Raw genomic sequence first — 27,299 nt, forward strand, 5'->3', positions numbered from 1 at the left:
CTGTTTGTGTGAGAAAACTCCAAATGGTGTTTGGGACTTGGGAGATGGGCACCAACCACGCACATAGGAACAAAATGTGCCCACTCCCTAGCTGCACCTTGTACGTACTCATGTGTCATTTGTTTCTTTATTTGCATACAGTTTATACTAATATATGCTTCCTCTTGCTGGCTGTGTAACGTTTACCTTCACGTACCATTACACATTATGAAAATGATGAAAAGATTACTTTGGAGATCTTGGTAAAAGTGAAACCACCTGCCCTATTTCATGCTCACAATACAAATAAAACTACGCTAAATATGTTAAAAGAAACTACACCTCTAATGCCCCCCAAAAAACATCACACACTACAGATAGCTTCACAAACTGCACTTTTATTTACTTGCAAGCTGTTTTATGAAACTATACTTTTAGGGAAAAATATAATTAACATATTACTTATGTTAAACAATGTGCTACCAACGGTATAGTCTTGCCAAACTATTACTTGCAAATGCAGTTGTTTGATATTTTTTTTCAAACAAAGCCAAGGATTATGCATCAAGTCTTGTGAAACTACTACTTTTTATTCTAATTATAAAGTGTAGTTTTGTTAAGTTTATTGGATAATAATAATACAAAAGAACATAAATACATAACATGAAAAGAACGTCATTACAGCCCTCATTGAGGATGATCTTATAAGATTAAACACTTTCTACCTGTTATGCAAAACAATGGTCAAAAATCAAAACATACGTAAGTCTATGGATATCCAAAAACACAGGCATTTTGGTAGTTTTTTTTTTCTCAAACACAGACCATCTACTGTTTGGATAAGCTAGATACAATCCAGCTATGCTGTGTTTATTCCAATGTTCTAAAACTACAGTAATAATATTGACGACAAAAATGCTTGGTTTAGTTTTTATGCTTACCACTAAGATCGAATTGCCATTTGTCAAGTGGGAAAGCACAAGCATGCACAGAGCAGGGCATTTGCTAAATGGAAAAGGGAGAAGATTCGGCAAATAGAACCTCTTTTGTCAGCGTGTATTACTTTCATACAGCAGAATTGGAGGGTTTTTCTTCTATGGGGTCAACAGATAGTGGATTAGGCCAACTGACCTGTTGAAATCTTAGCACTTGTCTCCATTTCAGAAGTTGTATTCCAAGTTCCAAATCTAAATTGTTTCAAACAATTGTGACCAGTTGACAGTGACACTGGTCAATAAATACAACGTGGTGGCACATTTAAATGATCTTAATGAACATCAAGAAAGAGGCCAATCATCACTAGGGATTTCACAGCTATCATTAGACAGAGGATTCATATTTGAAGAAAAAAAATCGATCTACACTACAAGTGTAATCACGATGTCAAGAAACACCAGACAATATTTTGCATTTCAGTTAGTACCATAAGGAAGGAAGGGAAGTTCATTTCTTCTAAAAATAACACTACTGTAATGTGTAGCACTAACAAGCATGCCTAAAGATAAATACTTTGCTGCTCCATCAGAATGCTAGGGCACGTCAGGAGGAGGCGAGAACAAGAGTAACAAAAATGGCGGCATGGCCATCGAATAGAGCCAGGCGCTTTCGAGTAAATGCTCATAGTAATATTAGGTTTCCACCCCTTTAGTTAGTCTCTTAGTGTATAATTGCTGTTAGTGCTAAACTGCTAATTTTGTAACTTTTTATCAGCATCAAGTTGAATCTGTAATTAATACTACAGTGTTCCAGAACAATGAAACCAAATTTGATTCCCCATTTCAAAACTAAACTTACCTGTTTACCAGATTGACTGGCTCCTTTATTCTTGCTGTAGCCAAGGGCAATACCTGACCCAATGAGTGCCAAGGTTTAAAAATTAGTTAACAGAAATAACATCAATGCATAAAACGAAAATTTATAAACAAACATCATTTAAACTGGATTCCGGATGATGCCATGCCACAAAACGATCGTAAATCAAAATGTTCATCAAGGACAGAAACACTCCAGCAACAGTTGATGAAAATATATGATGAAAGCTACCACGGTACAAACCATGGAAACCACTCTATAAAAGTTTTCAGAAAAACAACATATGTAGAATTATAAGTGCAAACTCGATTTTGGTTGAGATATGGAATTGGCAAACTGCATTCAGGATGTGCGATTCTTTATTTGTTGTTACAAACGAAATTATATTTTTTATTTAGAGATTTTTTATGGTTGTACTATTCACCTCCCCTACATATGACTATTTTTTAAAAAGCTTTTGAGGAAATTTCATAGCTCCAGGTAGTGTGCCCACATCTGGTGTTGTCCTGTGACATAGCCCCGTGCCCATGGAGCAGACAGCGTGCACACGCGTGTGAAGCAAAGCAAAGGAGAATGGGCTCTGGACCAGCAGTAGCAGGCTCAGGCTACTGGGGGCCTAGGTGGGTATGAGGGTTGGTGGATGGGAAGAAATCCTAACCCCTAACCCAAACAAGGGCTCATCATATATCATGTTATGGCAAATGTACTTGGATTGCAATGGGCCAACATGTACCCAAGGCAACGGGCCAACATGTACCCAAGGCAACTACAGGAACAATGCAGATAACACCCTATAGAAGAGGTTAAATAGACAGCTAGCAATGGTTTACACCATGTAAGTATGTCCCACTCCCACCACATACTCTCTCTCATAAAAGGGCAGATTTTGAGCATCAACATAGTTTCCAACACACATGTTTTCTAGTTTCTCTTACAAAATATTTGTAACATGTGATACAATTATAAATATTATGAAAGAACTTTTTGAGGCATACATTAGCATTTCATTTCTATGTCCAATTCAATTTTTTGTAGAATAGCTAAAGTTTATAAAGTTTGGTTACACTTAGAAAAGGACATCAGCAAGCTTTTTTTTTTCTTGAACACGCAAGAGAGCTGCGCATCATTATATTGAGGAGGGAAAGATTCAAAAGGACTCAAAAAAACCCCAATAGGACAGGGTTTAGAAAAGGATGTCAGCAAGCTGACCTGAGCAATGAGTCGGTGGTTCGAGCTGAGTAGCTGACCTCAGTTGAACCTTGAATAACTTCATCAATGCAATTATATAATATTTTTTTATGCAATATAATATATTGTAGGCTTGAATAGGTAATAGGTTTGATCTTGGCTCAATAAGGCAATACTGTGCTGTGTGAGTATAGAATAGGCTCAGATAAGCTTGCACGTAACCCGATAAGGCTCAATTTACAAACACATATGTATTTGAGCCTAATCAAGCCAAGCTGGGGCTTGGTTCACTAAGAGTACAAGCCATCAAGTATATGCCAGAGACAGGCTTTATTGACAATCCAAACTGGAGGGAGTAGATGGCCACAATTTAATAGGCAATAGCTATAGAAATCATATAAGCCGTAAAGAAAATAAATGAAGCAACCAAAAATATTAGGGTAAGACCTTTATCCGTCTATTCTTGGCGGTTCAAAAGCCGTGGCTGGAAAATAGAAAACTATGAAAACACTTCACAACCAACTTAAAAATCAAGTTTTAAAATTCAATTCCAGCAGCGACTTATAAGCCAACAAGCAAACAATTAGTTATAGAATGCAACAATTTATAAAGATTATCACCTTTATCTGCAGCTATAATCAGGTTGCCTTCCCGATCATCCTAAGCTTCTGATTCCTGATATCCAAGAACACACTAAATAAAATTCTGAGATATGAGAGGGTCCTCATCTGTAAAGAGCAGACGCACAAAGACCATGTTAGAAAAGGAACTATATGTTAGAGTTATCCATCTGAACTAAAAGGAACAAAAAAACTTACACAGGGGTACTCTTTGTCCAAATATTCAATTGGCTGTCAGATGCTTGAGAAGGCCTGTAATTCGAGAAACAGAGTATTTGCACATCTCAAATATCACAAAAGCATTTGAATGTCCTAATACATTGCATGCTCTATAGTGCAGATGTCTTAATGATAGCTGTATAGAAGGAGCAATGTCTCATTTCAACTTCCCTTGGATGTTAAATAATGTAAAGGTTTATACCATATTATGAAGGTTATGGTATGGTATGATGTACATCATAGGCATGTGACTTGTGGTCCTTCATAGAATATTCTTTGTCACCTCCAGAAACTACATTGGTAACCAGAACAAGTAGCTCAGTTAAGTACAATCAAAAGGTATGTCATGGATTAAACTCTAATATTCCATTGAACACTGAATAACTTGGTTGCAACTAATCAATTCTTTTTTATGTTTTTTAGTTGATTTTATACAATCACAATTTCTTTAGACCATTGACCACACAACTACTATGTAGTGGTAATAAACGATACTCCTCTACACAAATATGATGCTGTATATACAAGGTGCAAGTGTGCAACATTCCAACATTCAATTAAATGGCACATCAAAAAGCTAGATCAACAGTCAGATTTAGTTGATCAGTTCAGGGGAAATCAAGGCAAGAAAAACCCTGACATCTGTATGTGACATTTAGGCCCCATCTGGGAGTTGGGGCATGGGAACTTCCTGTAGACATGTAAATTCATGTCTTCCAAACAGGGCCTTAAAAAACTTGACTAAGAACTAATATTGGATATAACCATTAACCACTCAGTAATTTGCTTGTAATTCATCAAGTTCTTCTAGGTTATTTTCTTAATTGAATGCCATTAACCATACAACAAGTACCGAAAAATATTAATGGCATTAGATATGTAGCTCTGTTTCAAAATGATTGAACATACCTGAAAAAATTGATTGAGAACACCATCAACTTTTAAGATTCATGGATAAAGATATGAAAAAGAAACTGCGGATTAGAACAGAAGAAACAAGAATATCATATACAGGTTATGTGCAATTTTCACAATAAAATACGGAAGCAGGGGAAACAATATCATATAAGTAATGTTTTACCTGCAAGGCTGCAACTTACACTACCAGCCCATTTTCACCTCCAGAATGACAAGACGATATACAAAGACCCACACAAAGAGGATAATAAATAGGGAAAAACCGATGATGTCTATCGCATACAAAGAATAGCTCAAGATCAATGAAAAAGCATAACTAAAAACTTTAAATATTATGATCAACATTTTGTTTATCCCGAGCTTACAAGAGAACGTATTGCATTCTTGTTGCAGCTGAGACATGTGAAATTTACTACTTCCTCCGTTTCATATTATAAGACTTTCTAGCATTGCCCACATTCATATAGATGTTAATGAATCTAGACACATGTAGATTCATTAACATCTATATGAATGTGGGCAATGCTAGAAAGTCTTATAACCTAAAACGGAGGTAGTAGAATGCAAATATCTCAGCCTACTGAGTAACAGCACATTAATTGTACCGGATCAACAAGAGGTCTATGATAGACTGTGGAACATCAAAAAATTTGACTCATTATTGAAGTTACAACTCAACTGATGGTTACAAAATCCCTTGCAAGAGCTAAGAAATCAGTAAATAACACCCTATTTTGCTTTCTTCCTTAGAAAATTGGTACAGAACAAAAACATCAGCATCCCTCTTCAGGGCAGCTCTGTAGTCCTACAAACACTACAGACTTTTCTATTGACTGTATAACAAACTTTTTGTAGGCTCACGGAGATATACATCCATATCATATCCTACAAGATGCATTCTCCATGCAAGAGCTTGTGCATCCTGCCTTCTGTAACAGATACAAAGCCACCTAAGTAAGCGGTTGCCTACAGGTTGTGACAAAATGATGGATTTACTCAATGCATACAGCATAATATCAACTGCCGCATTTAGATTTCTATCCCAACATAAGTAATTGATAAGAAGGGCACAGCATGCTGGTGTGATGTCAATGCCAAACTCCTGAAGAGTATGAAAAATCCTAAGTGCATCATCAGTTCTCCTTACCTGACAAAGCCCAATTAGCCAAATGGTATAAGGGTTTGAACTAATAGAACCATATTCTTGATCTATCTTGATTAACTCCCTTACTCCATCATCCAGGGAACCATCTTCAATTTCTTTGTGGGCATTAGCAAGTACTTCACTCTCCACTGGGAAATTGTACTTTTTCGGCAGGTAATCCAACCAGAGGTTGATTGCTTGCGACAATTTCTTCATCCTACATAGCGATCTCATCATAGAATTGTAGATTGACAAACTCGGGGAGCTACCGCTCTGCAAAATGTTCTGAAACAACATCATGGCATCATTTTCTCTGTGCGCCCTCAACAGCCCATCAATAAGAGTCCCGTAAGTGATTTCATCAGGAGAAATTCCTTTGAGTTGAAGCTCTTTGAAGAGCCTTACTGCTCCATCAAGATTCCTCGCTTTACAGAGTCCATTTATCAATGTGTTATACGTGACAACATCAGGAACGACTCCACTGTCTATTATACTTCGAAGAAGTTTGTATGCTTTTAGCACCTGGCCAGATTGGCACATATCATGAACCAGTTTACGGAGGCTCTCACTGTCACGCACCTGGTTTGCACCGAGGGTCAACCGAAGGAACAAGGACGGATTATTTCCCATCTCCATCTTATGGAAAAGCATACGAGCTTCCTCCAGTCTGCCCTCCCGGTAGAATCCGTCAATGAGTGCGTTGTATGTCATAACTGTTGGATCACAACCATGCTCTCCCATCTCATCAAAAATCTGCATTGCCTCATCAACAAGTCCTCGCTTGCACAGTCCACATATCATGATAGTTTGTGTAGTGGAGTCTAGGACCAAGTTATTCTGCAACATCTCTGACCTCAACGTGTGAGCTCTCTCTAGATCACCGTGATCACATAGAACCTTGAGCACTGTGTTATAACAAAAGGTGTCAGGCACGAAACCTTTCTTTTTCATTACATCAAGGAATGATAAGGCATCCTCAATTCTGCCGGCCTCTGCACAACCACGGATCATTATCGTATACAGAACAACGTCTGGTGAGATGTTGCGCTCTAACATTGTCCTGTAATAGCCAAAGCCCTCATCAAAACGCCTGGCCTGGAACAGACCATCAATCAAACAGCTATACCCTTTTAACCCCAGTGCAAATCCACCATCTTGCAGCATCACCAGGCGCTGAAATGCCTCATTGACCCTACCAACTTTGCACAGACCACTCAAGAAGGCGTTGTAAGTGACCTCGTCGGGCAGGCACCCCTTGTCCTTCATCGATCCCAGAAGCTGCACGGCTTCGTCAATCTTCCCTGCATTGCACAGGGACGAGAGCAGGACGGTGTAGATCTTCACATTGGGCATGATCCCCCTGTCAAGCATTTCGTCGAACATCTTGAGCGCATCCCCCGCCATACCCTGCTTGCACAGCCCGTCCATGAGTACATTGTACGTGGCCCTGTTGGGCGCGCAGCCGGCGGCGACCATCCGGTTGTAGAGAGCCAGGGCGAGGAGGATGACCCCGCTGTCGACGAGGGCCTTGAGGATGGTGTTGTAGACGAAGGCGGTGGGGCGGCTTTGGAACTCATCCATCCGGGAGAACGCCTGGACGGCATCGGCGTGGCGGCCGGCGGAGGAGTGCGCGGCGACGAGTGCCGCGAAAGCGGAAGAGGAGGCCGGGAGGCCGGCGGCGCGGGCGTCGGCGAGGGCGTCGAACATGGCCTCGTCGGCATGGGAAGAGAGTCGGAGGAGGAGGGATACGGCGTGGGCGTGGAGCGGGCGGGAGCGGAGGCGCGGCGAGAGGGCGGAGAAGAGGAAGAGGCGGAGGCGGGAGGCGGCGGGGATGGCGGCGCAGAGGAGGGCATCCGAGATGGCGTGCGGGGTGAGGGTTGGCGAGAGGAGGGAGAGGCAGGGGAGCAGCGCGGGGAGCGAGGGCGGGAGCGTGGAGAGGAGCGCGTGGAGGGCGTCGGCGGCGTCGAGCTCGGCGGCGAGAGATGGAGACGATGCGGTGGCGGTGGTGTGGATGCGGGTGGTGGAGGGGAGAGGGAGGAAGGACCGTGCCGCCGCCGCACATCTCATGCGGTCATCGAGGGAAGGAATGGGAGTAAGGCTCGGCGCGGCGGCGGCGGCGGCGGCGGTGGCGGTAGCGGCGGCGGGGAGAGGAAAGGAGGAGAGGGTTTACTTGGGGCTCGAGATTGGGGATGATGGATCGAATCGATCGCTCTTCTTTGAAAGATTTGTTTTTTACTCTTTGATTTGAATGAATTCCTTCTCTCCGTTTCTATTAGATCCCCAACCAGCAGCTGCTGTCTTGTTCGTATCCTTTCCATCCAAATTTCATTTTAAAAAAAAAATGGTTCGTTTTAGAATTACATCTCTTAACAGTAAAACTAGACAAAATAAACATCATTCACATTTCAAAAATAGGCAAAATGTATATCTTGTGCATCCTATTTGGCAACTTCGAAAAAGAGGACTGAAAGTTTAGTATTGAGTTGGTGGTGGGATTAGTCATTAGATTTTAAAATTATTCAGGGTTACTTTGGAATGTATATTGTAAAATCGTAGAGATAGGAAAAATCCAAGAACATGATAGAAATTCATATGGAAACAAACACAGATGATACATGACCCAGTTGTACAACTCATGTACAACTAGAGACATGCAACTATAGATCAAAGGAGAACATGTTTATATGCACTACAACTGTTTACAACCATTGATCAAATTCATTCGTCTGTATGTGAGTCGGACAGTTGGATCGTATGCATAGTAATTTCTAACATAGAATTAGAAACACAAAAAACTTTTGTCGTTTGAATACGACAATAAATATATAGGAATTTTTAGGTGCGTTTGAACCATTAATATACAAATTTCACACATTAGGATCTCTTTGAATCAAAGGACTCAAATCATATATGAAATTTTTCTATTTGGTCCTTTGATACAAAGGATTGGAGCTTACTAATGCTATAAAATTTCTATAAAATGGCTTATTGCATGTGAATTTTGAAGGAAAATCATCGGATTCATGTGTTTCTGTAGTGTCCAAGCAAACGGTCATTTATGTGTGTTTCTTGTGTTTTTACACTTACTTTTCTTGTCCCAGGACAACTACTACCGCCACCTAGATCCCATCAAGCCTGATCGAGGATGCCAATATCAGGCATGGCCGTAAACAGCGACACAAGCCCGAACACAAGGTTGCCGAGAAGATCGTCACAGTCCATGGTGCTTGTATCTCCTACACCGAAGCTTTCGTCGTTGACTCTGTGAAGCCCTCCGAGCAAAAGCCATCCATGGAGGTCAATGTTGACGCCACTGCATAATTGGAATCCTCACCTTTTCCTTCTTACCCTAAGGTAACAACAACCTAGTCCATCTTAATTTCCATGGCAAGGTTGACTCTTTAATTTCTCTATAGCTGCAAGTGATCGAGGCCCTCAACAACAGGAGTGGCTCCAACAGTGCGGAGATCAAGGGCTACATCAGTGGCGAATCCAAGATGAAAATAGAGCGGTGCCTTGTTCAAATGAGAGTTTCAGATATGTAGTTACCCATCTTATTAGATAAGCTTCATAATTAACATATTAAGTGTTGACTATTAACATATTAAGTCGTCTAGTTAAGTGTTGACTACTATAAAGTTTAAATTTTGTTTATTTGAATTTTGATGAAACTTCTCTATAAGAAGTTTTTTTTCTAAAAAATCATAATGTTTAGCGGTTTGATAATCATTTACACAGAAAGTACCCAAAAAAAACTAAAAATCTGAAAGAACATGGCTAAAGCTAGTAAACTATATGTACACGGCAATCAATTGTCAATCAAATTTTAAATTTATATCCGAAAGAACTCAAAATAAAGAATTAAAAAATAGTAGTAACAAGTATTGTAGTTGACTGTAAATATATATATGAAAACGGTGCAATGTACATTTTTCCCCTTTTTTGTATTTAGTTGCACTTACAATAAAAGAACCAGTTGGATATATGTGACCACAGGCACTTGGCAGTACTGCTTCCCAAGCCAACTTGTTTGTTTCTTGTTGTGATGGCTCACTAGAGCACGTGGATGGATGTGGATACCTGTTAGCACCTACTTCCTCCGTCTAAAAAAAAACCAACCTCGTACTAGCATTATGTTCAGATTTGTTGTATTATGAGGTATCACATCCTAGTATGAGGTTGGCTTTTTTTAGGACGGAGGGAGTATGGGCTATAGCTGGCTGAAGTTGGGGCTAGAGCCCCGACCAGCCCCATCGATGGATTCGCCGCTGCTTAAATAGGATAATTTAAAAATAAAACTCAAGAATCAAAGTCGCAAGAACACCCATTTGTAATGCTAGTGAGCATATTAGACACCTTACTTCACTTGCCACTACCGCTTTAATGTTTAGCCTCCTTAACCCTCTCCAATTCACCTACCTACTTGGCACACCGCTCCCCCTTCCCCCCCCCCCCCCCAACTTATCTGTCTTTTGATTAGATTATGAAGTATTTCGATTACAACATTGCTTCATCTCCTCACCCTTTCCCCTTCTATACTACATCTCACTGCACTGCCAAAGGTCCATGGCTAAAGGAAGCACAAAGGCATAGGTCCTCATACTGTTGCAAATAGATACTTGGATCTATGGTTTGCCAAGCAATAGCCTCTTAAATATTAAAATAAAGAGGATTCAAATTGGCATTCTGTTTTGCGCTAGTAGGCTTTTATTAACCTTCCTTGTTTGCGGAGGTAGCATTGGTGTCATATATCCAACTGTTACATTGGTAGTCAATTACAATAGTAATATATATAAGTTTATAGCTGATAGATGCACAGACATTAACCTGTTAGAAGGCAACATGATCTTATTTTACAATCATATATATGTGTCAAATACTATGCATAGTTTGTCATATACATAGGTCCTAGGTGGATGCATCTGACTTGACAACCATCAACACCATTCAACATTTCAACACATATAAGATGTCGATATAAACCTTATAAGCATATGTTACTTGATGAGAATACATCTTGCCGGGGAACCTTCAGAACCACGTAACCTTAGTGGCAAGCAATGCAAGGTATATATTCCTGGGGTAACATGCTCTAAATTTAAGGCTTCCACAAGGATGACTTCCTACATTGAAAAGCAACAATATAGACATTACTATCATCCTTCATAATTAATCTACATCCCAAGAATTAATATAGAATATATAGGTTCCAACCTGCGAGAATTCACTTAAAATACTAGTTATTTGAGCCTCTTCTAAACTATATCACTTTCTTACCTTAATGAAATTACGATCCAGGTGTGTTCACTTTTAATTATCACCTTCTTGTTATTTAGGCCTTAAAATCATGTAACTTTGAAACCAACTCATTTTTTCTTTCTTTTCCTTGAAAGCATTGCACACAAATAACATCATCTATACACTCTATTCCCTTTCATCCATTTTTATAAATTTTGTGTTAAAACAATGTTAGGGAAGAAGAATATAATACTTAACATTGCAAATGCAGATAAGAATAATCATTTATAAATGTCAGTTTGTAGTAGTGGAACTCTAGTTGTTACTATATATAAAAAAATGTAAAATAAAGTTGACATTAGGTTAAAAAACACTGATGTATGTTTACAATTGTAAAATTTCTCATTAATAAACATGAGGGCCTGGCCCCACATCTCATATTCACATTGAATGTTTGTTTTTCAATTAAGATATGTTGACAGGGTTATGTATTAAGCTTTTCTGTTCCAGATATCAGAGCTAGCAATTGTACTTCTTTGTAAAATTGCACGTTAGTGATTACTGTGAACTATTTAATATTGGGATTGTATCTTTATCTTGGGTATAGACCTTCATCCCTTTGTTGGTCTAGTGGCGGTCGGTCACGCTTAGCGGCGGCCAGTCCGGTGTTAGCCTTCTCCTGGGCTTGTGTGTTGGCGATGTCGGCGTGTGGGTGGTGGTATAGTTTTTTTCTTTTTCCTGGTTACGAACCTCCAGGGTTGTAATCTTGTAATTTTTTCCTTCTCTATCAATCGAACTTCGCACCGTCTTGTGCGAGTCGTTAAAAAAAAAAACCTTCATCCCTATCCAATTGAATTATTGTAATTTGTTCAAAGTTAGACAGAGTGGCAATACCTAAAAAACATATGGATGAATTGTCCTAGAATAATTTCCTGGATGATGTATAATGGAATTTAGGAAATTATAAAGCAACTTGAAAATATAAAATACATTTGAGCTAAACTTAGTTGTGCTAAGCAAGTAACGACAAAAGGGGGAGATATATGTCACGAAAAGTACAAATTTTATTCCTTAGAGAAGGTAAAATGACCGGTTGATAGTAACACAAAGTAATAATACATAGATATGTCACGTTAAAAAACAATCTTACTCTTTTCTCAAGAAAAACTAAATGAGCAGGAATGCATTCATCAAACGCTCCGACTGACAAGTAGTCAACGCCTGCATGAGAGAGGATAATAGTAAACTATAAGCCAACTGTAAACTTACATGAAAGATAGATAAAGAAAAATGAGAAGTGTTGGTTCTTCTGCGAGAGCTAGTTCTACACATGCTCTAAGATATATGCATTAAATTATAATGAGAGAAAGAGAGAGAAGGGAACAATTAAACTAAACTTATTGGTAATTTATTATACATATTAGCTCTAATATAAGCTAGCTAATAGCTAGCGTTACCTCTACTATTAAACTTGCTCTAAGTTAAGGTGCCAGACTTAAGGAAACAAAGGTGAAAATGGCACGACAAAATAATACATAAACATAGGTTGCAACTGTAAATTAAAAAAATGTATTTTGCATGAACGTGTCTTGTTTATAACAATACTATATTAGCAAATAACATACCTTAAAAGAACTACCATAGTTAAATACCAAGAGTAAGCAACTTAATTTAGCATACCAACTAGTCTAATGTCTGTGTTATCAATCAACCATTGAGCACCATCTTTCATGAAACCAACATAGCTTGTATCAAATTCTTTCTTCCACATAAGCTTCCTGTGAAATAGAAATCATTAAATATATTATTTATTAAATATATACTTGATTCAGATGCCATGTACTGGACGACCAGTTCAGAGAAACAACACAATATTGTTGAAATTAACTAACTCAAAGTGCCTCATTCTATATACTACGGTTAATAATATGTGCAAATGACATGTTTCCTTCAATATCTTGTTTATGAAATACTTGGAATTAATACTTGATTGTTCTGATATTTTTTTACGACATTATTACAATGGTACCTTTTAACATGATGTTGGGTTTGTCTTTGTAAAAATATATGTGTGAATGCAAATGTATTTTGCCTTAAATAATATATATTTTGTGTGCAAAAACAACATGGGAATAACAATACCTGTCTGTATTTAAAGTTCGAAAGAGAACTCGCCGAACTCCTTTGGGAATATGCAAGGATTCCATAACGTTAGCTGCAGGAACATGAAGGAACATTTTAGTGTTTTCTTTAGTGTATGCTTGTCAATTTTGCTATAAATTAATTATGGTAATTTAGTTTCTTTGTTATTCTAAATTGATGTGAAATCTATGATTTCAATTTAATATTCACTGTAATTTTCTTTCCTGATACTTGACACTCATAGATAAATCTATTGCTTATATTGCCGCTATTACGTTATGTAGAATGCAGGGACTATTGTTTCCGTTTCTCAAAATAACATAAGATTTTCTATTTTTCCCAATTAATGCAGGACCCTCTAGCTTATTTTGCTTCTTAGGATCAATGCAGTTTCATGAATGAATCTAGCCATCCATTTAGCTAGGAAGACAATAAGAGTCACGACGTATTAATTACTAATTTCAAATTTTGAAATCATGAAATAAAAAAACTATAATTGAAACTCCAAACTATAAAACTTAGTACTTATTAATTACAGATCTTGGAATTATTAAATCTTAAAAACACCATGATTGAGACTTAAATTGAATACAACTCAGCACTAATTTATTATGTATTATGGAACTATTAAATCATAAATGAAACTACACAATAATTCAAACTAAGAATTTAGCACACCTCAATATTTATTAAATTCTAAACCGCAGAGTTACTAAATCATAGAAAAAAATGATGATTGAGACTCTAGACTGGGTACAACTCAATATTTATTAATTATATATTTTAGAATTATTAAGTCAACAAAGTACTATTATTTCTGAATTATTGATTTCTTAAATTATCCTTTAAAAAACTAACCTCTTATAATTGATGAAACTCTAAATCGCACAACTTGATAAAATATAATTGTGACTCTAGGCCAAGTATATTTATTAGTTTGTATTTTATAATTATTAAATCTTGAAAACATTTTTTACTGAGACTCGAAATCAAGTAAAACTCTTAACTATTAGTTGCATTACATTTTTTTTTCTTTTACAGCAGAGATTGGCTCGTAAGAGGATATAATAAAAGGTATATATTTTCTCCATCCCAACACAAAAGTTTACTTATTTTGGAACGGAACGGAGGGACTACATGTTATGATGGTGACATATGCTGAACCAAAACAGGTAGCAATTTGTGCACGTACTTATCTCTACTTATTATAAAAATTGAAAATGTTTTTGCCGATACTTTGGTACGTTATCCGTGGATGAGTCGGTTTCTAAGTTCGTTCGCTTTTGGAAATACATATCCATATTTAGTGGTTTTTTAAGTTTGTTCGCTTTGGAAAATACAAAATGAGTCGTATAAGAAATCTCTTTAAAAAAACTCGCATGCTAACTTTAGACGATAGGACTCCCAAGCGAATTACTTGAGAGGATCGGGCTCCTAAGTGCAGCTCATGATTTTCTAAAAAAAATATATATCTAAGCAAATTCCCATGGTGAATTTCACCTTAACTAAACTGTATAATAATAAGATTAAAATAGCCTTCACCCCTTGCAACACACGGGTATTTTTTTCTAGTAAAATAAAATTACAAGCAAGCCTTATGTATTACCTCTGTCACAAAATAAGTTTATTTTTCACTCAATCCACATATACCAATATAAACCATAAAGACTAGCATATTTGCACTTTATTAAATAACAATACAATTATTCCCCTCTTTTTATACTCCTAATACATTTATCCTTTACTTTCACAAACTCCGATGCAACAATTACTCAAAAAAAATTTATATTGGGATAAGGGGGAGATGCCAAAAATGATCTTATCTTGGAACATAAGGAGTATCTTACTTGAAGAAAGTAAACAGATGACATTGGGTGAAATTAATTTATACTACCTCCGTTTTTTAATAGATGACGCCGTTGATTTTTTCTCACATGTTTGACCATTCGTCTTATTCAAAAAAATTTACGTAATTATAATTTATTTTGTTATGAGTTGTTTTATTACTTATAGTACTTTAAGTGTTATTTATATTTTATACATTTGCATAAAATTTTTGAATAAGACGAATGGTCAAACCTGTGAGAAAAAGTCAACAGCGTCATCTATTAAAAAACGGAGGGAGTACCTGTTATGTTGCTATCCCTTGGAACATCGACCAACAACGCTGGTCCTGCTCATACAGACAAAAAGAAATCACAAAAGATGAGAAAAACGACGTTAATTGAATAATTGACGAGCTAGCTATAGTGTAGTTGATGAGTGTGGGCTAATTAGGAAGGAAGGAAGGAAGGAATGAAGGAAGCGTACCGTTGAGGATGGCGAGGTCGAGCGTGTCGACGTCGAAGCCGGCGTGGTAGTAGTGGTCGAAGACGTGGCCCGGTGCGTCGACGTGCGTGCCGGAGTGCGCCGTGAGGCGGAGCTCCGAGAAGTTGGCGATGTCGGAGCCGTTGCGCATCGACCGCACCAGCCGCAGGAACCCGCCGCCGGTGCCGTCCGCCGACTCCCACTCCGGCATCTCCTCCCGGTAGTAGTGGCTGATGTCCACGATCCGCCCGCCGTCGAACTCCTCTCGCCTCTCCGCCACCGCTACCGCCGCCACGTCGCAGCTGCTGCCATCGCCCTCCGCGTAGCCCGGGTGCGCCGGCTCCGCCGTAACGCCGGTGAGCAGCAGGAGGAGGAACAACGGCGTGAGTGCCATGGAGATGGACTGTGTGTATTAATTCTGCTTCCCAACTTTGATCGAGCTGCAGATAATTAATTAGGATTACTCCACGTACTACTAGTTAAAGACACGTACGCCATCGGATCGGATGGAAACAAAAGTTTGCAATTGATTGATTGATTGATTGATGTTGAGACGATACCAAAGTCTACAATTTTTCAGCATCATTGCTTACGATCGTACTGCCATCCTTTTTCTTCGGGAGAAAACATAAATAATTTGGTTGCATAGTTGCATTCCCGACTTCTTATTGACTTTTTTTGTTGGGAGCTGCTTGTAATAATAACTAGCGTATATCCACGCTTTATAGCAAATAATTTAGAAATATTTCAAACAAAACTCGAAGAAAACCATGTTACCCAACAAACAATGTTTTGACCACCAACCACACACTAACACACAGACCTAGAAAAATGCTAACACCGGATCGGCCGCTGCTAAGCCAACAACGGAATATGTCTGAGACTGCCCAAAACCGACCCTTACAGCCGACACAAAACCACGCTCTATCCAAATCTTTGGGATTGAGGGAGAGAGTGTGAGAGAGAAGATGGAACCGCTCTCTCCCCTAGACCCTCCGATGTAGCTAACTTGTGGAAGCTAGGACACCGATAAAAGAGGAAAGAATCTAGAGCGGGCTTGCACCAAATGCTTGGGAAGTTTGGTAAGGGGGTGCCTAGACGACGTCTCCAAGAAGAGGAGCGACGGATACACCGCCGTCGCCGTTCGTCAAGGCCTCAAAGAGGGAGTCGATTTGGTACTATACTATAGTGGGGAGGGGTCTAATTTAAAAATTCTAATCATCATCATGGATGACCATGTCAGTGTCCGAACTGAGTTATTTTCACTTTGAACTTTGGTAAACTATAATTAGTGATCCATATATGCATTGCATGTAGATGGTTTAAGTTTAGGTTGTGTATGGCTAATGGGATTAGGAGGGTGGGAAATAGATATCATTTCCCTTTTCCAGATTTCTGCTATTTGGATAGATTGGAAATGGGATGTGTAATCCTGCTGGATTGAGGGGTGGATACAGTGCTAGGTGAAATTACCAAGTTGCCCCTTGCCATTTTGACCCCTTTCTATCTGTCTATGTGCTGCCACTTATTGCAAGGAGGAGTATTTTGGTCATTAGTATAGAAACACTCTTTTTCCATCTACCAAACCAAACATAGGATACAATTTCTCTTCATATAATCTACAACCTCATTCCAACGAGATATCATTTCCATTTCCCATTGGGCATAACCTATTAGCCAAACACAGTCTTAAGGTCGAGCAGTGTAAAAAAAAGAAAATACTCCAGAAAAAAAAGAGAAAATCCTTTGTGTGCCCATGAAAACTCATCCAATCCCTTCCATGCCCTCGAATTTTACTCGATCTCCTCTGTACCCCCTCAAATTTCGCTTTGATCCCTTCCATGCCCCTCCCGTTAGGTTTCCTTCATTTGGCAGTTAAGTGTGGTTCCAAATGTCCAAAATACCCTTCTGCAATAGGGTGAGCAATGTGTATCTTCCGTATGAGCGACAGCTAGATTGAAAAAAATAAAACAAATGGTGACTGAACAATGTGTATTTTGAGGCTAAATGAGTGTATAACAAATTTATTGTGGTACTGAAAAATGTAATATATCTTTTTGTTTAGGAAAAATAATAGGATGAGGAAAAGCAACATGCATGAGTTTCCTCTATAGAAGAAATTGGATCCTCTGTACCTAGTACAATAAGAGCATCAATAGCTTCATACATAACTATAGAGACATACAAAAAATCCTTTCCATACATAACAGTTCATATCATGCACACACAATTCCATTTCCAAACCCAGTAGTGCAGGAACCAAACCAACTTTTCATTCCATACATCAGGAGCACAATGGCATAAGGTCCATAACAGTATGTCCATAACAGGGACATTTCATGAGAAAGCAATCCTTACAATAGCGAAATGAGATGTCAACTATGACTAGAGCACTTTGCAGGGCATCACAACAACAAAACCCAGCAGCCTCCACAAGAGAAATGGCAGTACCAAAATAAAACCTAATCAGCAAGCCATATATATGATTTAGTCCATAAGCTTTCTTTTGCTCCTAGTGCCCATTGCAGGACTCTTATTTTTGCTCCTTGTGCACATAGCTGGGCTATCAGGAGTACCAGAACGTGATGGCTTTCCCTTTGTTTTGCTCTTCGCCTTTTTTGGTGCAACGGTAGGTGTTTTATCTCCAAGACATGGCAAGGCTACAACATGTTAGATGGCTCAGGTTGATTAGAGCCAGTAAGTGATCTTGATCTAGAAAAGAGAGTTGAGAATAAATTGCATAGAACAACATAATGCCAGCAAATTGACATAATTGATCTATGTCTCTTGATCTAATTACTTACCTAATTGATATACTTGAACATGAGCTATTGTTCCATGTACTATTGTCCTCAGTGAAATAAAAGTTTTGACTGTGGAAAATAAATTGTTATATACCTAACTGATCTAAATCCATGTAGAATGAAATAAAGAAATTTGCCTAACCTAGGAGAGTATGCTATTATTGGTGTAACTATTGGAGCAGCCATGATAATTAAAAAAAAGGGCTCGCTAAAGCACTAAATCATTCGATAGTTTAACACATTAGGGGAAAAAACGCTGCGCTTGTCGTCTCGGCTGTTGTTAGCTTCAGCTGCTGGCTGTAGCGCTGCTCTTGCCAAGGCAATGCGAGTGACCAAAATTTGTCGATGCTAGAAACAGCACAAGCTTGCAACAAACAGCACGGGGAATGCATGGGAAATTCCAAATAGAGGTTGGACAATGTCGCTGAACTCCTAGTAATAAAGTGCCCTAGGCCTAGGCAGTGTTGTTGGTCTCCAAGCATTTGCAAGGAAGCTCCAGGAGAGGCAGATCATTGGGATACTCACGCCGTCGATTAGGTCTGGTAGATCCACCCCCAATAAGAAGTGCAACAAATCAACAGGAAAAGAAGAGGATTAACTTACCAGCTAGATGATCCCCAACTGATGAGATCCCCAACTTCCTTTGGGGTTTCTCCTCCTGCTCCAGGGAGGGCGGTGGCCGGCGGCCCGTGCGGCGGGAAGAAGACGGCTGGACGACGACGTGCGTGACGGGGAGGGCGGCGCGCGCGGTGGGAGGGCGACGCCCGCGCGGCAGGAAGAAGATGGCTGAACGACGACGCGCGCAGCGGGAGGGCGGCGGGACGGCTGGACGACGACGCGCACGGTGGGAGGGCGACGCCCGCGTGGCAGGAAGAAGACGGCTGGACGACGACGCGTGAGGCGGGAGGGTGACGCGTACGGCCGGAGGGGGGCGGAACGGCAGCGCTAGCTACTGCAAGCCGGTGGCGCGGGAGGCCGCTCGAGTCGAGTGGATAAGAGGCAAGTTGACCAAAAAGGGGATAAGACTTAGGGTTGGAGGGGCATTTTAGTATTTTTTAAAAATACTGACAATACAACACACGGTTTGATTACCATTTCTAACGGAAACCTAACGGGAGGGGCATGGAAGGGATCAAAGCGAAATTTGAGGGGTACAGAGGAGATTGAGTAAAATTCAAGGGCATGAAAGGGATTGGATGAGATTTCATGGGCATACCAGGGATTTTCTCGAAAAAAAAACCATGAGATGAGACACCGCGAGCCGAGACTGCCAGATGGCCCCACCCGCAGCCGCAAGAGCAATACAAGCTCCAAATGAAGAGGGTAAACCCTCCCTCCTCCCTCGGCCTATACTATTGGGTTTGGGTGTTGGTTTTTCCCCAAAATCAAAAACCCTCCCGTCCCATCCCCTCCTCCGTAGTTGTGTTGTTTGCGGCGAAACCCTAGGATTGTCTCCGGCGGCGGCGGAAGGATCATGGAGCGGGCGGCAGGCGGCGTGTCGTACCAGCGGTTCCCGCGGGTGCGGATCCGCGAGCTGAAGGACGACTACGCCAAGTTCGAGCTCCGCGACACCGACGCCAGCATGGCCAACGCCCTCCGCCGCGTCATGATCGCCGAGGTCCCCACCGTCGCCATCGACCTCGTCGAGATCGAGGTCAACTCCTCCGTCCTCAACGACGAGTTCATCGCCCACCGCCTCGGCCTCATCCCCCTCACCTCCGCCGCCGCCATGGCCATGCGCTTCTCCCGCGACTGCGACGCCTGCGACGGCGACGGCTCCTGCGAGTACTGCTCCGTCGAGTTCCACCTCGCCGCCCGCGCCACCGACTCCGACCAGACCCTCGAGGTCACCTCCAACGACCTCCGCTCCACCGACCCCAAGGTCTGCCCCGTCGACCAGGCTAGGGCCTACCAGCACGCTCTCGGCGGAACTGAACCCTTCGACACCGCCGCTGCTGCTGACCAGAGGCAACACCCCCTCCCCTGTTGCCCCATTATGGATATTATTGCAAGTTTATTTCAGTTCAAAATGCTGTTCCTCATTTCAGTTCAAAATGCTGTTAGGAACAGGTTGACTCTATTTTTAACATTATAGACTATCTTGTTTGTCAACTTTAGGGAAGAGGATTGGGAGTTTAGATGAGGGAATTGTTGGTGAGATTAACATGGAAATTTGCTTTTTAGTCCCAATCTCTTGTTTGGCAGATATGGTGGGAATCGATAAGGAGTTTAGCTATAGATTAGATCTTAAATGAAAATGGATGGTTGAGATTTGTTTAGGTAAAGTAAAGGAGGAATTCCTTCCCAATTACCACCCTCTACCCAGGTATTAGAAAGGAGGGAGTTCCTCCCACAATTTTTCTCATCCCCATCCCACCCAAACTCATATCTCCCAACCAAACAGAACAGTTAATAGCCTCATCCCTCTAAACTCCCAATCCCCCTAAAAGCTCCCCCTGTGACCAAACGGACCCAGGTCTAGCAGTGATCTCTTATCCAAGGCTTTTGTTGCAAGTACACCATATGTTCATTTGCTTCCATTTTTCATTCCTATGTGAAGCATTGAGCAAATGCCCAAAATTCCAAATTAACATATCTAGTGTGGGGAACATTCCTATCAGTTCCATATTTAGACTGCAGGTCATTGTTTCCAGTCTTATATTTGGATGATGCCGACATACATGTATTTTCTGTTCTCAAGATTGGTCTAGTTAGATTAGGAGCATCTGCTTGTATTTTATTATCTTATATTTTCTTTTAAATGCCAGAAAAGCTGTAAGTGTACTCTCTTTCTGAACTAATACTTACAAACAACCAACCTATAATATTTTAATTCCAGGGGCATACTAATTGTAAAGCTGCGTCGGGGCCAAGAGCTCAGGCTCCGAGCAATTGCTAGGAAGGGAATTGGCAAGGACCATGCCAAGTGGTCCCCTGCCGCTACTGTGACTTTCATGTATGAGCCTGAAATACGTATCAATGAAGAACTCATGGAAACATTGACACTCGAGGAAAAACGAAATTTGGTTGAGAGTAGCCCTACAAAAGTGTTTAACATTGATCCCAACACTCAACAGGTCAGCATGTTCTTCACCCCCCCCCCCCCCCAACCCCCTTTTATTTTTTTGATAATTTGGTTTCTTTCCCCCCATGATATCACCATCTAAGCTTTAGAGTTCAACACAGGTAGCCATATTTGATTACTTAGATAGCGATCGATATGTTTTGCTGTTTTCAAATGGCACGCTGTTTTAAAATGTCATGCTCTATTGTCTTACAGTCTGTTACTACTGAGTCTTTGGCACTTCTGTTATAGAAAGCCGTCACTGAAGTGACAATGTTTGTCACTACAGTCATCTGTTGTGGCTTATCAGTTTTTATGCTTAGCTATAGTCTAATACCTTGGTTTGAGTGCTGATCTATCAAATTGCATTTGATATACAGTGATGACATGTATTGTTAAGTTCTCTAGTGATCACATTTTTAGGTTGGTACCTGATCTTCTTTTTAATGAAAATTGATACCTACTCCCTCTGTTTCACAATGTAAGTCATTCTAGCATTTCCCATATTCATATTGATGTTAATGAATCTAGATCGACATATATGTCTAGATTCATTAACATCAATATGAATGTGGGAAATACTAGAATGACTTACATTGTGAAACGGAGGAAGTACTTGGGATTGCATTGTTGCTAGTATATGTAATCTTCTGTAAATTCTATTACCAAACTAAATGAGTAACAATGTTTTTGCCTGGATATATTGTGCAGTAGCATGTTCGATGAATTTGTGTTTTGTCTGTTCCCAAGTTATGTTCAAATTGTTGATGAACATTCAGGAATTGTGATGTCCACATTGCACACTGAACTATGGGAAAACTATGCAGATACTGTTTTTAAATATAAAATTTGTTAAAGATGTGGAATTCAGAATTGTTCTGTTCAATCTTGTTTGCCATAACCCAATCACTTTTTCGAGCAAATGGTAAGTGCTGGTATCACTCAAAAGAGCCCCTTGCATGAAAATGACACCAAAAAAACTCCCTAGCCTACTTTTCTATCGTAAGCCTCCAAAGTAGGGGTAATGAAGACCGGGTCATCCCGTTTTGCCAAACCCAGTGAAGAACTGGATGGCATGCAGGCTCCTCCAGCTGCAAGCGAGCATGCACATGAAACTTGTACACTGAGGCCTGGTTTAGTTCCCAACTTTTTCTTCAAACTTCCAACTTTTCCATCACATCAAAACTTTCCTACTCACACAAACTTCCAACTTTTCCGTCACATCGTTCCAATTTCAACCAAACTTCCAATTTTGGCGTGAACTTAACACACCCTGAGTGGGTCAGAAAATTCTGAAAAAATATTTTTGTTTAGGCCTATTATTACATATTGTCAGGACATCCCTAAATTCTCAGAGTACTCCCATCCTGGGTTCATTGAAGCCCTTTTTTTAATATTGCCTTCTTGGAGGGAACTAACCCATTGCCATCCAAATCACATACACCTACTACTGGCATTAACCAGTAATTCATTTTCTACCACATTGAATGCATCACATGTGCTGGAGAATTAACATATCTAAAATGTTTCATGCTAAAGTTAAGTTTATATTGTTTGTCATTTGGACTTTTATAGTACGCCAAGTCATTGTGAACTATACATTATTCACAGATCCAATGGCTAACATTCATGTTGAAACACCTGATACGTGGTAATGGTAAAAAAAATCAATTGTTTCCATTTTTAGTCTATGAATGCCAATTGTTGCATTCCAATAAGGAATGGAGCAATATTTTCTAATTTTGAAATTCAAGTTTGTATTATATATAAAAAGCAATAAGTTCCCTATTTGAATTAAGTTTAGTACTCCCTCCGTCCCAAAATATAAGTATTTTTGGACTCTGACACGGTTTTCGATATGCTACTTTGACCAACAATATCTGTAAAAGTAAGATGTTTTAAATAAAAAGAGTTGCGTATTATGATAGTTTGTTTAATGATAAATCTAGTAACATCAATTTTACATGATCGATCTTTTTTATTTTTTTTGCTATTAATGGTCAAAGTTAAAAAAGTTTGACTTGTCACTATGCTAAAAATGCTTATATTTTGGGATGGAGGAAGTATTTTTTTGTTCAGTGAAGTATGGATAGTATAATGGAAGTTTGAAGAAAACTGGAAAATTTTAATGATGTTTAATTTATGTTTCATATAATGGCTAAAGTACAGTCACTTTTCGTCATACCAAATTTGTTTTGCTGTATATTTACATTTAGTACTGTATAACTTGGCTGTTTCTTTTTTTTTTAAAAAAAAATTCAAATTTTAGCCTTCCGCTGATATGTGAACCCATTTTTTATTTATGATTGTTGCTGATTTTGGTGTGCTGCATCATAGTAGAAAACTTGGACTGGTCACTTAACCATTCAGGCCCCTGGTTCACTGCCACCGGTGACCGGCCAAGTGGTCTGACTGCCGGTTTGGCTGGTTCAAAACTATTTATTTAAATTGCATGTTCCCCATAGGACATAACCAGCTGCTTGGCATGGTGGCCAATTGAGTTAAACTCCATCCAGCTGACCCAAAGCTCGAGCCCCTGCGTGCACAATTTTTATGTGTATTATGACACAATAGGCACAATGGGCCTCCGCACGAGTAATGGGACCTTTATTTGACCCATGTTTGTCACAACACACAGGCTAACCTGTCCCTACTGGTTTATCGTCTCTTCAATCATTTTTCACATCCAGATCGCACAATCCTCCAATTCTGGTTTATCTCTGGTCAAACCAGCTGTCCGTTTTGATTTTCGTCCGTTCTGATTTTCGCACCATGTGCTGCACATGTTTATTTTACAAAGGATACTGTGTTTTTGCCAATGATGTATCAATGGAAGCAAAGTAAAGCACAGACAATCAACATTTAGTATCTATTGTTGCCCTCGTAAGAGGATAGATGGACCACAATAAAAGAGCTTTTGACAATTTTAGCAATTTTACTGAAAATCCACTAGACCACATCATTTTCCTTAACGAGCCTTCATTTGTCCCATAGATCAATTGGATCTTTGTTATTTCACTGTATTTCTATGTTAAACCATGTTATGCTGCTCGGTGCATTGCTTTGGGTGCTTTGCTTTGTGAATGATATGAGAAATATTCCTCAGGATTACTTAATAATGCTTTGGACACTCTGCTCTCATGTCTTGTTCCTTGTGCATCCGTTATTAAGTTGTACGGAGTACATTCAAGTCACTGAGCCATTGAATTGCCAACTATTCGACGACTACACTCTGTATGTATGGAATGCGCTCTCTGGGCCAGCAGCCCAGCACTATTGCCGCTGGCATTCCACCCAGGGCAGCAGTTGTCTGGCTGTGGCTGGAGTTCAGCCAGTACCATTTTATGCTACAATAGGCATTTTTATTTGTCAGTTGATTTGGTTGATATTTAGGAATATATTAAGAAATATTAGACGATTTGTTAGGTCCTCTCCTATAAATTACTTCTCATCTATATCTATATATCCTATATAATTGGAACCAAAAGCTTGACATGCATAGTCACATCATCAAGAAAATATTAGCCTTTGGATTTTTCTCATGTTTTGATCTCAACCATTCATGTGTCATGCGCATTTACAACCCACTTAGTGTAGTTATTACTATAAATCTCAATATCCATTAAAACCATATATGTCACCTAGACAAATTATAGCCACTAAATACCTCACATGTTTGGTACATAACAATTTTTGTGTAATATACACTCGCAATTCCATGACCATTGTCACCTACTATCAAGCTTAAAATTTTGTCCTCTTAGACATTACAAACTGTTTTCTTCAAGTGTTTTTTTTAAGTATTTCTAATTTTTTTCACTGCAACGCGTGGGGTAACCACTAGTACATTATGCCTATGATGAAAGGTAATCAGAGAAACAAAAAACACAAACCCTCCCCTTCTCTTTGGTATGGTACGGTGTCAGGGCGATGGGTTATTGGCTGCGATCCACGATTATGCCCTCCCTTAAATCCCTGATTCCCCAAACACATTAGCCCCAGAAAGATGCCTTCTACTGACTTTGTTGCTGCTACTGACAAGTTTATAACTTCTTGCTGCTACTGTGATGGCAAAACAGGGAACACAAATCCATGTGTATGGGGGATAAAAACATAATTGCACTCTCTCCTTTATTCCCTAGTGATGGGCCGGATGGGCCAGGCCTCCAAGCAAAGCCTGGATACTCTTTTCAATTAATTTCATCGCCTCTTTATCCTCCCACGTCCTTTCTCTTCTAATCAAATTGGTTGCACTTAGTTGCCTAGATACCCAATGGCCATCCAAATCAAGTTGGTTGCACAAATTGGGAGCAACGAGTGTCTATGACTAGTGCACGAGCACGACTAGTCAACTTAATACTATGCACGCACCTATTTCTGAAAGAAAACATTATTTTACTGGATTTGCTTTGTTTGGACTGCTAATTATAGATGTTGGTGATGCTTTTCATAGAAACTCACTTACCTTTTTAATGTGGACTAACTGAAGATGTTCCCAAATCTTTTATCTTATAAATTGGAGTGCACATGAAAGCTAACGAAGTATACCAGACTACCAGTCCAAATGATTCATTCCTGCTATCTAATAAGTCCAACTAGCAAAAAAAAAAAAAAAGGAAGCATGTTACAGCATAAACTCCACTGGGAATTTCTAAACTTACTTAGTGTATAGGCTCCACCATAAGCTTTCCCCGTATAGATTATTATATGGAAAAGCACATTTAGATACTAAAATTTGAGATACATGTGCTCTTCCACAAGACACTGGGGTTTATTCTGGTTATTTGTTCAAATTATTTTCATATATTCTGTTGATTTTCTCAGTTTGCACATATGAGTAGGCTTGTGGAGCTTTGTGTTTTTAAGAATGTTACTTATAACTTTTCTTTTCTCGAACATAATATTACTTATAGCTGATTATAGCTGTACTCTAACAGCATAAGATTCTTCATATCTGTTGTATTGGAACAAATCATGATTGCCACAGAGCTCTAATTTTCTGTGACTTTACCAGGTGGTAGTTGAGGATGCAGAGGCATATACATACGATGATGAGGTCATCAAGAAAGCAGATGCCATGGGAAAGCCCGGATTGATAGAGATCAATGCTAAGGAGGACAGCTTTATCTTCACTGTTGAAACAACTGGCGCCATCACAGCTTATGAGCTGATCATGAACGCTATCACGGTCTTGAGGCAGAAGTTAGATGCTGTTCGTCTACAAGATGACGATGCTGACCTTGGCGAGCTTGGTGCCCACCTTGTTGGAGGCTAAGAGCAGAGCTGCTTGTCTTGTGTTACCCACAAAGTAGGCTTCTCTAACTATCGTGCTAGAGGCAAAACATGATGGTTTATTCGTTTGGATCATCTAGTACATGTAATCTCCCTGATCTGTGCCATTAAATCTGTGCTGGAACTTTGTGTGGACGCACTAGACTACTGTTCAATCTGATGGCAAATCGACACACCAGCCAGCTCATCTCTGGGACAAATGTGGAGCTGCTAGTAATACTGAATGCTGTTCACCTGTGATGTGTCTTTGGGACTTGCAACCCGTCGTTTTGATTGGCCTACGGTATATGCTACGGCTTGCTGAGTTGAATGCTGGGTTTTGTGCAGGTCTCCCCAGATTCATATGCTCAATGCAATGTGGCGTTTAATGCTGTACATCTCCAGGTTAATTGCTGAATAGTGGTGGTACTAGATGGATTGATGGATTCGCTGAGCGAGATGCGTGGAGTTAAGCGCGCGTGCATGTGGATCAGTACTACGATCTTGATGGATGTACCAAATGATTTGGTAATGTACTGATATTTTGGACCTAAATGTTGGATCTTTCCTGCATCTTGCATACTAGTATCAGT

The 27,299-nt window shown here is 39.8% G+C and overlaps 3 protein-coding genes and 1 long non-coding RNA gene across 5 annotated transcripts; 1 reads left to right on the top strand and 3 right to left on the bottom strand.

Moving 5' to 3' along the window:
• Positions 1-40: 40 nt before the first annotated feature.
• Positions 41-5,149, bottom strand: LOC127784901 (uncharacterized). The gene is made up of 3 exons (XR_008019617.1): positions 3,798-5,149; positions 3,600-3,707; positions 41-1,826 (listed from the first exon to the last, which is right to left on the bottom strand). It is a non-coding gene; the product is annotated as an uncharacterized LOC127784901 (long non-coding RNA).
• A 110-nt stretch (positions 5,150-5,259) lies between these two features.
• LOC127783542 (pentatricopeptide repeat-containing protein At1g79540) lies at positions 5,260-8,077 on the bottom strand. Its single transcript, XM_052310733.1, has one exon. The coding sequence runs from the start codon at positions 7,945-7,947 to the stop codon at positions 5,563-5,565; it is 2,385 nt and encodes a 794-aa protein (XP_052166693.1). The 5' UTR covers positions 7,948-8,077; the 3' UTR covers positions 5,260-5,562.
• A 2,487-nt stretch (positions 8,078-10,564) lies between these two features.
• Positions 10,565-16,026, bottom strand: LOC127784144 (cyclase-like protein 4). 2 transcript variants are annotated; one of them, XM_052311340.1, is made up of 6 exons: positions 15,571-16,026; positions 15,389-15,433; positions 13,261-13,333; positions 12,799-12,896; positions 12,269-12,339; positions 10,565-10,999 (listed from the first exon to the last, which is right to left on the bottom strand). In XM_052311340.1, exons 1-6 carry the CDS (start codon positions 15,959-15,961, stop codon positions 10,979-10,981), a joined length of 699 nt encoding a protein of 232 aa, XP_052167300.1. In that variant the 5' UTR covers positions 15,962-16,026; the 3' UTR covers positions 10,565-10,978. The 2 variants fall into 2 exon arrangements, with proteins under 2 accessions (XP_052167300.1, XP_052167299.1); XM_052311339.1 differs by having other exon boundaries at positions 10,565-11,003.
• A 3,695-nt stretch (positions 16,027-19,721) lies between these two features.
• LOC127784758 (DNA-directed RNA polymerases II, IV and V subunit 3-like) lies at positions 19,722-26,982 on the top strand. Its single transcript, XM_052312125.1, has 3 exons — positions 19,722-20,339; positions 21,211-21,448; positions 26,450-26,982. Exons 1-3 carry the CDS (start codon positions 19,846-19,848, stop codon positions 26,708-26,710), a joined length of 993 nt encoding a protein of 330 aa, XP_052168085.1. The 5' UTR covers positions 19,722-19,845; the 3' UTR covers positions 26,711-26,982.
• Positions 26,983-27,299: the final 317 nt, after the last annotated feature.

This window comes from Oryza glaberrima, chromosome 9 (genome assembly GCF_000147395.1).
Source record: "Oryza glaberrima chromosome 9, OglaRS2, whole genome shotgun sequence".
Taxonomy (NCBI): domain Eukaryota; kingdom Viridiplantae; phylum Streptophyta; class Magnoliopsida; order Poales; family Poaceae; genus Oryza; species Oryza glaberrima.

Bases quoted from the DNA above. Each gene is read 5' to 3' on its own strand.
- LOC127784758 (XM_052312125.1), top strand. From the start codon at position 19,846: ATGGAGCGGGCGGCAGGCGGCGTGTCGTACCAGCGGTTCCCGCGGGTG. The intron at 20,340-21,210 runs GCAACACCCCCT...TTTTAATTCCAG, and splicing joins GCCGCTGCTGCTGACCAGAG to GGGCATACTAATTGTAAAGC. The intron at 21,449-26,449 runs GTCAGCATGTTC...TGACTTTACCAG, and splicing joins TTGATCCCAACACTCAACAG to GTGGTAGTTGAGGATGCAGA.
- LOC127784144 (XM_052311339.1), bottom strand. From the start codon at position 15,961: ATGGCACTCACGCCGTTGTTCCTCCTCCTGCTGCTCACCGGCGTTACG. The intron at 15,434-15,570 runs GTACGCTTCCTT...CTGTATGAGCAG, and splicing joins CGACCTCGCCATCCTCAACG to GACCAGCGTTGTTGGTCGAT. The intron at 11,004-12,268 runs GTAAGATTGTTT...TTTTCAATGTAG, and splicing joins TAGTTTTTCTTGAGAAAAGA to GAAGTCATCCTTGTGGAAGC.
- LOC127783542 (XM_052310733.1), bottom strand. From the start codon at position 7,947: ATGAGATGTGCGGCGGCGGCACGGTCCTTCCTCCCTCTCCCCTCCACC.